Raw genomic sequence first — 9,970 nt, forward strand, 5'->3', positions numbered from 1 at the left:
GCCACTTGAAAAATGATGAGGACACCCAAGTTACTTGTGTGTATATGTGATGATCGTCCAGTTGTTTGAGAAATATTCAGATATATCTAAAATAATGCAAGGGCATTTTAAATGCTAGTTGGACATATGCTCTGATTCTATGTGACCCGGATGCGTCCCAAGTACTCTAATGAGTAGACTAGTCAGGCAAGGTGCTTGTTGTGTAACCTAAACCTAGCCCAAGTACTCTAAGGGGAATGTGAGACTTACACTAAAGAGGTAGAATTGTTGAACCATAAGTAGGTAGCACTTGATTATGGTCATACATGTACCTACTGCTTATTATCATGTCATCTATCTCGCTTATGTTTATGATATTCATATGCTGCTCTAGATTAGCGATTATACTACTAGGCTTTGTAAGCTCGATGTTCGGATGTTTCCGTTCCCAAGTTAGTAAATTGAGTCGTTCGAGGAGCACCATCGCAGCAGGACTTCCAACATTCCTCACAGAGCATTATTTAGTTACTTGTATTTGACATGTGTATTCATAGGACCCTTACTTATGTATTTGGGATTGTAAACACGAGTTGTATTATTTTATTTAAATTATGTGTCATGAAGCTCCGATTTTATAAAAAAAAGTATTTTATTATTGTATTCAAACTATTGATTTTAAATTATAGCTATAGTTAATGATTTAAAAGAATGATTTGCCACTTCGGTGGTTTCATGTGACATTTCAATCCTCCAGACTTTGGGTTGGATGGATTAGGGTGTCACATGTTTATTTTTTCCATTAATCAAGGTGTCTGACAGTAAAATTTAACGGCGGTAAAGGTTCAAATATCTAAAAATATAACATTGAAAATATTAAATACCTGAATTAACTAAAAATAATAAATACTTAAATAAAAATATATAATTTAAACATTTATTTTATATTAAACTTTCCTAAAACAAGGCGTATTCGCCATTAATGATCTTTGGGCACATTTCTTAACATAATCAATTGTTAGTTTGTTACGCATGTTTCAAAGTATGTCAATTGACACGTTTGCATTCTAGAAAGAGGGAAGATGAAGACAATTATCTAAAAGAATTACAATATAAATTAATTTCATGAAAATGTACATATTAAAATAATTAATCATGTGGTGAATAATATCATAGTCATCGTTTATTGGATTTTACACTTGAGTGTCCTATATCATCTGTGATTTGAGAATGCGATCCTATAACTATAAGCCATGATTAAAATAGTGAAAAATATGGCTTTATTGTATAATCAAAAACTTGCTATTCCAATCAAGATACGGACGGGATGGAAAACCTAGCGCCGCAGGAGGATCGCCTGCCAAAGAAGTCACACAGACTTGACAAAGAGCCACCGGACACAGGTGACACTTTTCTCAACCGCATGGATATCGAGGTGATCAGCAAAGCCACAGAAACTTCGCCTGGCCTAATATCATATAGTGATACCCTACTCAAAGAAAATCCCACAGATCATTCGATTGATGAAGAAATAATGGATGAGGAAGATGTCAAAGTCTTTGAAGACGATGTCGTTCGTGGTATCGTGGATGGTTTAATATCCATTGATTTCTCAGACCGAGTCCAAGCCATTGCCAATAAGAGTTTCGATCAGACTGTGATGGTGAAGCTACTTGGGAGGCGTATTGGATACACAACCCTTCGGAATAAGCTTTATGATCTATGGAAACCATCCCAGCCCTTTCACCTCATGGACATAGAAACGATTACTTCCTTGTTTGTTGCGAAAGTGATCAGATTTCTTGACAGCCCTCGCCGATGGTCCATGGACAATCTTCGAACATTATTTGACTGTCGAACTGTGGTTGCCTGACTTTTCCTCTTCACAGTTATTCCCTCGTCGAATTGTGGCATGGATCCGGCTCCCGGGATTACTGATAACTCTTTATAAACGTAGTCTCATCACTGAAATTGGCGAATACATTGGGAAGGTTGTTAAAATTGACTACCAAATAGAAACGGGGCATCGAGGACACTTTGCACGAATGGCGGTGAGCGTGGATCTGGGAAAATCACTAACCTCGAAACTCTTAATCAATGGTCGTGTACAAATCGTTGAATACAAATCACGGCCTACCATCTGCTTCTCTTGTGGCCGATATGGACATGTTAAATACATCTGCCTTGAAAACACTGTTGAAGACCAACAAGAATATGCTTCTCCAAAAGAACAAGTTACTGAAGCACAGTTGTCGAATGTCAACCAAAATCCAAACCCTTCGGACCGTGGATGGTCGTAGAAAGAAGGCAAATGAAAAACTTTAAAAAACCTCCTATGGATAGCGAGCGAAATATGGAGACTAATGGCTCGAGATTCAATCCTCTATATGAATCCACTGATGATGCAAATGCTACTGCTTTTGAACAGCCAAACCAACTTTCAAAAACCAACCAGGCTACTCATTCTCCTTCCACGGAACCTCAAGCACAGTCGAGTAAAGCACGCTCCAGTGATCATCAAGCTGCAAAGAGCAAGGCTACAACTCCTGTTCGTAAATCTTTAACGATCCCCAAAGTAACTGCTAGATCCTCTAAAGGTTACCATGGGCACTCAAGTCATCAACCCCGCCAAAACACTGTGGAATCACGCGTCTCAATACTAGACAGATCGAAACACTCGACTATCATACTATCGAAAAACACTACATATGATATCATCTCGCACGCCACACAAGGGAACTCCCAACACAAGTTAATTCTACATAAGCCACCGTATACAAACCACGCTCAAGTAAGTGATGAAACTCATCTTTCAACAGATGGTAATCTCACTAATCCTGCACAATGTACGAATGCCATGCAGAACAATTGCATTGAAAGTCAGCCGGTTCCCATGATGGAATGATCTGGTTTTTTATTCTTACCTCTTATTATGGTTGTTAAACTAATAAGTTGGAATATCCAGGGGTGTGGCCATCCTCGTTTTCTCACAGTCTTTTGACAATATTTGTGTGATTTTAAACTAGATTTAGTAGCTATTCTTGAACCTCGGATAAGTGGTGGCAGAGCGGATGTGTTTATCGCTGCCATCGGATTCCCTCGCTCTTATCGTATTGAAGCAGCAGGTTTTTCAGGTGGCATATGGTTATGCTGGCATGTTAAAATTTAAGTTGATATACTTCTCAATTATCTCCAATTCATCCACTGTCGTATCTCTACCACCCAAGGAAATTTCTCGACTTTAGCTTCATTTATATATGCTAGTCCGAATTCAACAAAGAGGAAGTTGCTTTGGCCTCATCTTCGCTCCCTAGCCGGGTATATTACTACCCCTTGGGTAATTTTGGGAGATTTTAATGCCACACTTATTGTTTTCGACATGAAGAATTGTGCAACTACTACTTGGCCTTGCAGAAATTTTCAGGATTTTGTTTATGATTTTGGTATCCGCGACATGGGATTCCAAGGTCCTGAATTTACATGAAACAGGGGATTATCTTATGCTCGTCTTGATAGAGCTCTATGTAATAGCAAATGGGATGAATCTTATCCCGAGACAGCTGACACCACCTTCACCGAATATTGTCTGATCATAGACCACTTCTCCTCTGTGTCGGCAACCCTATAGCCAATATTATCCATCTCAATTTAGCACTTCTCTAGCTGGTTACAACACGATGACTTTAGTCGAATGGTGGAGGATAATTGGGTAAACTCTGAGACTCTTTCAGGCACTATTTCCCATTTTACTGAAGCAGCAGATACATAGAACAAAAACAATGTTTGGTTATATCGACACAAAAAAGAAATTGTTATGGAAAGACTTCGAGGAGTGCACAAAGCCTTAATAGATTCCACTTGAATTTCCTTATCAACCTTGAAGCCGAGCTCCTCATCGAGTTAGAAAAACTCTTAGATCAAGAGGAAACACTTTGGAAACAACGATCGAGAGTCAATTAGACTGCACAAGGTGACCGTAATACAAATACTTTCATAGAAGTGTCGTACAATGAAAACAAAAGAATCAAATCCTGCCAATAAAAATCCCTTCAAATGACTGGTGCTATGACACAAATATACTCAAGAAAGAAGCAGTTAATTATTTCATGAATATTTATGCTTGTGATGAGGAAGTGGTAGGAAAATTTCCTATTTCAGGTTGTTTCCGGCAGTTCCGGCACATCTGCAGGACTCCATGGTTATCACTCCAAATGATACGGAAATATTTGAAGCTCTGAAAGATATGGCCCCTCTAAAAGCTCCTGGCCATGATGACCTACATGCAGAATTTTTCCAAAAGCAGTGACACGTGGTGTCTCATTCTGTTTGCAGCATGGTTAAAAAGGTCTTTACAGGAGGTGATATTGAAGCCGATATAAATAAAACAATGATTGTTTTAATCCCAAAAATAGAAGCTCCAGTAACTTTTCATGATTTCCGGCCCATCAGCATATGCACTGTCATGTATAAGCTCATCACTAAAATCATCATTCGCCGCAGTAAGCATTTGATGCCTATCTTAATCATGCCGAATCAAACGAGTTTTATCGATGGGCGCTCTATTACAAAAAGTTATTATAAATCAGGAGGTAATCCACTCTATGTGGCAACTCAAGACGAAACAAGGTTGGATGTCAATTAAAGTGTGTTATGTATGGCTCATAAAAGTCTCGTTGTGGGGTTACGAATTATGTGGGTGGGGGTGTGGGGGCGCAGCCCCGCGGTACGGTACAGGGTTGATTTGTAATTATGTACCAGGGTTTTCTATTATAAATAGAGATGTAACCTAGACCTAAAAAATTATTGAATAAAATTCTAGCGCCGCCTAGGCACCGAGGACGTAAGCACATTGCCGAACCTCATAAAATTCTCGTGTCTTTCGTTTTCTTTACCCATTTTCGTCAACAAAGTGGATCTCGAAAAAGCTTTTGACCGTCTCCGATAGGATTTCATCCAAGATTCGCTCACTGATGCTGGCTTCCCAGCCAGCACCATCCGAGTCATAATACACTGTATCACTTCGGCTTCTATGAAAATCCAATGGAATGGTGAATACACTCCAGATTTCAAACCACAACGAGGTATCCGACAAGGTGACCCTCTCTCTCCATATCTATTTGTTTTAGTAATGGAAAGACTCTCATAGCATTCGTAAATACGTCGAAGAAGGAGATTGGAAGGGCTTCTCTTTTGCCCGATAAGGAATTCCCATTAGCCATTTATTTTTTGCTGATGACCTTATATTATACGCAAAAGCTGATCTTCCTCATGCTAGGCAAATTGAGAAAATCCTCACCTAATTTGGGCACTTTTCAGGACACAAAGTCAGTAAACGGAAGACTCATATATACTTCTCGCCTAACACTATCACAGAAACGAAAACATCCATCATTTCATATCTTGGGTTCCAAGAAGTTGACCATATGGGCAAATATCTTGACGTGTCGGTTCTTCATAGTCGTATGAAAGTTACGGATTTTGACTTTATCTTCGACAAATTCAGGGGTAAATTAAATGGTTGGGCAGTTAGAACTCTTTTGTTGGCAGGGCATGTTACTCTGGCTAAATCGGTCCTTTCAGCCATACCAACTTATTTTATACAAGTTATGTCTTTCCCAAAAAGGGTCTATGACGAGATAGAATCTGAGACTAGGCGCTTTATTTGGGGCTCTGAACCCTCAAGAAGGAAAATATCCTTAGTTAATTGGCCTACGGTCTGCACTCCTATTGATAGAGGAGGGTTGGGTTTAATCCGTCCTCTTAAGCAGAACAAAGCTTTCCTGATGAAGCTTGGTTATTCTATTATGGTAAAGAGAACCTCTTACTGGGTCCAATTACTCAGACAAAAATATAAAATCCAGGATGCTCATCCTTTGTCCATTGAAAGACAGACTTGCACCCCATTATGGCGAGGGATAGCGAAAACATGAAGCCAATTATCCTCATGTTTGGTTTGGTCGGTAGGCAATGGAGACACCATAAACTTTTGGAATGATGAGTGGGTGCCACATTTGGGACCATTATACGGTTATGCACGAGCTGACACACATGTGCACCCAACTCAGAAGCTACACAATTTCATTGATGAACAAAATCATTGGGACGTGGAGGCGTTATCCCAAGTTCTTGTTCCAGCTGTCATCCCTCACATGCTTAATATTCAGCCGCCTGAGGCTACCAATATATCCGATGCCCTGGTCTGGAAATAGGATCATGAACATCACTTTACGATCAAATCGACCTACACATTCTCATGGAGGATAGCTGGTCCAGAAAGAATAATGTTGGAAGAATATTTGGTCAATCGCCGCTCCTCAACGAGTCCGCATGTTCATATGGCTTGCTTATAAAGAAAAGATCATGACAAACTATGAACGCGGAAGGCGAATGCTGACAAATGACTGCTCTTATGCGACTTGTGGCGCAACCATGGAATCAGTAATTCATGTGTTGCATGATTACCCACCCAGCCAAAACCTATGGTTGCGTGTTGTTCCACATTCCGCATATGGTAGTTTCTTCATTATTGATCTTCAATCTTGGATCACACAAAATATTCAGAAGCAACAACCCGTAAGTGATGGCGATCCTTCTTGGTCTTCTTTTTACGGCTCTATTTGGCACATCTGGAAGCAAATGAATGACTATGTTTTTAAGGATGTCACTTACAAAACAGATTCTACAATTCACAGTAGCTATAACTGGGCAAAATGCTATGCAAATAGTTCCAAAGTCCATGTTATATATCCGATACAACAAGTGACAAATCCAACGTGGTCTCCACCACCCCGAGGATAGATGTGCTTGAACACGGATGATGCAGTGGCGACACTTGATGGGCGAGGCTCAATTGGTGGTGTTATCCGTACTCTAATGGAGAATGAATTACAGGTTTCACAAAGAATGTAGGCACAACATCGATACTTCACGCCGAACTTTGAAGCATTTATGAAGGTCTACTCATTGCAAGAAACTTGGGCATTCACAAACTATAGATCCAGTTTGACTGCAGCAGAGCAGTCAAATTGGTAGGAGAAAGTAGATCAATCGACAACCATATTCCATTGCTTCGCGCAATTCTGAAACTTCGACAGTCGGGATACTGGTTGACAAAAATCCAATGGATTAGCAGGAATGGAAACAAGATTACCGATAGGATGGCAAAGCTAGCTTCACGACAACACTACAACTTGGTTCATTTTGATTCCCCCCGGATGAGCTAGCAGACCTCCTGGCTTTAGACTGCTGTTGCGCAGCAAACTAATGAGAGTATACACGCATAGCCTACTGTTTTAGGCTTCTTTCAATTAAAAAAAATAGTAAAAAATTTTAAGAGAGTCGCACGTAAGAAAAAAATAATGATCCCGTATGGCCGTAACACTATAGTGATACACTATATCTCCTCCCATGATAACGGTCATTCGTTAGATTCATGTCTACTTTGATCAAAACTCCTTCAACATGGCTTCTCATGATTGGTTGACACTAATCCACTATGCCTGTGCCAGGAATCATTAACGACCGCCGATGGTCCCTCCGGTACGTCTATAATCGCGCAATCATTCCATGCATCGACACGCGGACAGTCTCCGTCGTCATCTGCCGCAATCACAGATCCCCCGGTTCCACTTCGAATGCTCGCACGACGATCTCCTATCCAACGAGTCTCTCGACGGTTAAACAGGGTTTCTTTTCTTTTCTTTTTTGGATTTTTTGAAATATTGAAGAAATTTGTTTGTGTTTCTTTGGTAATTTGCAGTTACCGCACCACTCGGCTATGGATAGGATCGCCGTCTCAGGAATCTTCTGATCTTATCGTGGACACCTGAAGTACTGTAACTTATTATGTTCCTTGCTACAGTTGTTCACAATGCGGCAATCATCAGGTTAGGCAAATAGATTTAGAATCTTAGTCTAATTTCTTCATCTCTAGATCTGTCAGTTAGGAATTAAGGGAACTGCTAGTTTTGTGGGAAGTGGGAACTTTAATCTCTGGTCAGAATCCAGAATCCGAGGTTCGAACCAGATGTGTAGCACTTATCAACCCGTAAATGCAATCCAAGTGATGACGAGCAAAGACAATGCGCTTATGATAGACGGTATACTGAAATGAGTTCCAGTGCTTGGGGAGGATCTTGCTTCTTTTGGAATGAAAGTGAACTTGCGCCTCAGCGTGCTGTCTTTGGTTATGAAAATGTGGAAACAGGTGACCTTTACAATTAACCAGCTGATGGTATAATGTTTGGTCGTGGATCAACTTGTAGGTAAGGGTGTTATTGGTGTATCATTTTCTTTGAATGTCAACAGCCCTTACTACAACATGAGCTTAAGGAAATTCATGTTGCTGGAAAGCGATTGAAGATACCAGCTGGGGTCTTTGAGGGAACTAGGGAAGGCATGGAACAGTCTTGGACAGCAGAACAGCAAATACTGCTGCATTTAGGGATGCTGTAAGATTTGACAACTCTGAGTTTCATGTTCTTTTTAGTTTGATCACTAGTCAAGTTCTCACTTTCTATTCTATGATTAATATTTACTATGTAAGATCTTGTTCTTTGATTGCAGTCTCATTGCCCTGATACGTATAAATGATTCTCATTTTGACATTTGTTCTAATGTATGCTACCTTGAAGAGAGATGGAAATTTATGCATGTATATAACATGGCAACTGTGGAGGAAGCCGAGTACAGATGCATATTATATCTGGAATACAGTGCCATTTAAAGTTATTCCTTTTGGAACTTCTTTTTTACTTTCTTAACATTTCGAGATGCTGTTTTCTAAAATTGTTTCAGTCTGCTATAATAATCCAAGTTCTGGAACTTGTCAGTTACAGGACAAAAAAATAAAGTGCTAATATAATATTAATTGGCTAATGCATGCTGCATTTGCATTAAATTAGCATCTTCTATTGTTATCGTGGGTTGATTTCTGTAGTCTAGATATTAAGGATTCAATATTCGATGCTTGAACTACTGTTAGTAGTTCCATAATAGTCTTCAATTGTTTAAGTTCAATCTTTATTTAACATAAATATCATCATTTAAATGTCTTCATGGTTATTTGATTGTTTAAATGCAGATCCTTATCCACAAACCAGTCAAGGATACCATTTATTCATTTAAAAGCCTAATTATATTAGCTTAATCTAGTACATTTAACGGGTCATCATCCACAACACTTTAAGACGTTCAGTCCCACAAGCAATATACGCCTTCTACGACATTGTCACGAGAAAAGGAAAGAAAGGCAAAACAAACCCCAGTTTTAAGGACATTTAGACAATCCCTTGTAGTTCTTCATGTCCCTGTAGCAATAGCATTCATGCTTGTTCTCAGTAACCGCAGATGGAACACAACTGCATTTCTGACAGCAAATTGTACAGGATTTCATGCACCTCTCCTTAAACTCTGCCTTAGAGCACCTTGCCTTGCACTTGTAGGCACAGTAACCTGCCATACATGAACCGCTATCACTATTCGTTACCAATAAAATATGTAAATGGCAATCTATTTTTTGTTTCTTCTTTTTCCATCAGCTTTATTTTCATATACCTGCCATTGACTCCTCAAAGAAATGAGCTGAGAACAAGAGAAACAAAAGGAATGTCACCAAGACGAGCTTCATTTCCTTTTTCAAACAGGGTTTCTTTACAGTAACAAATAGACCAGAAATATAAAGAAAGTACTGTTTTCGTACGAGAGTTGGTAATGGACGAGGATCCTCGGAGGAGCAGTTTATATGGGCAGGAGCTAACACTGGTAGGTACAAAGTAGGAAAATTGTTTGAAGTTTGATTAGCGTGACTCGTATGGTTTATGGCTTTAGTTAAACTGCTTCTGCCGTAGAAAAAACTAACTGTTGAGTAACATCAAGTGCCAACCTTATTGCATGCAATAATGGCTTTAGATCTACTCTCTCAGTTTAATAGCAACTTATTTTGATTTCATAGTCATTAGTTGTTGGGTAAACTACATCTATGATCACTAAAGTT

At 39.4% G+C, this 9,970-nt stretch overlaps 2 protein-coding genes across 2 annotated transcripts; one reads left to right on the forward strand and one right to left on the reverse strand.

Annotated features, from left to right (window-relative positions):
* The first annotated feature begins 1,303 nt into the window (after window positions 1–1,303).
* LOC120168313 lies at window positions 1,304–2,276 on the forward strand. Its single transcript, XM_039177093.1, has 2 exons — window positions 1,304–1,765; window positions 1,866–2,276. Exons 1-2 carry the CDS (start codon window positions 1,304–1,306, stop codon window positions 2,274–2,276), a joined length of 873 nt encoding a protein of 290 aa, XP_039033024.1.
* A 6,946-nt stretch (window positions 2,277–9,222) lies between these two features.
* Window positions 9,223–9,604, reverse strand: LOC120168308 (peamaclein-like). Its single transcript, XM_039177088.1, has 2 exons — window positions 9,532–9,604; window positions 9,223–9,429 (listed from the first exon to the last, which is right to left on the reverse strand). The coding sequence occupies exons 1-2, from the start codon at window positions 9,602–9,604 to the stop codon at window positions 9,245–9,247; spliced, it is 258 nt and encodes an 85-aa protein (XP_039033019.1). The 3' UTR covers window positions 9,223–9,244.
* Window positions 9,605–9,970: the final 366 nt, after the last annotated feature.

The sequence above is a fragment of the Hibiscus syriacus genome, unplaced genomic scaffold, assembly GCF_006381635.1.
Source record: "Hibiscus syriacus cultivar Baekdansim isolate YM2019G1 unplaced genomic scaffold, ASM638163v2 tig00111719_pilon, whole genome shotgun sequence".
In the NCBI taxonomy this organism is placed as follows: domain Eukaryota; kingdom Viridiplantae; phylum Streptophyta; class Magnoliopsida; order Malvales; family Malvaceae; genus Hibiscus; species Hibiscus syriacus.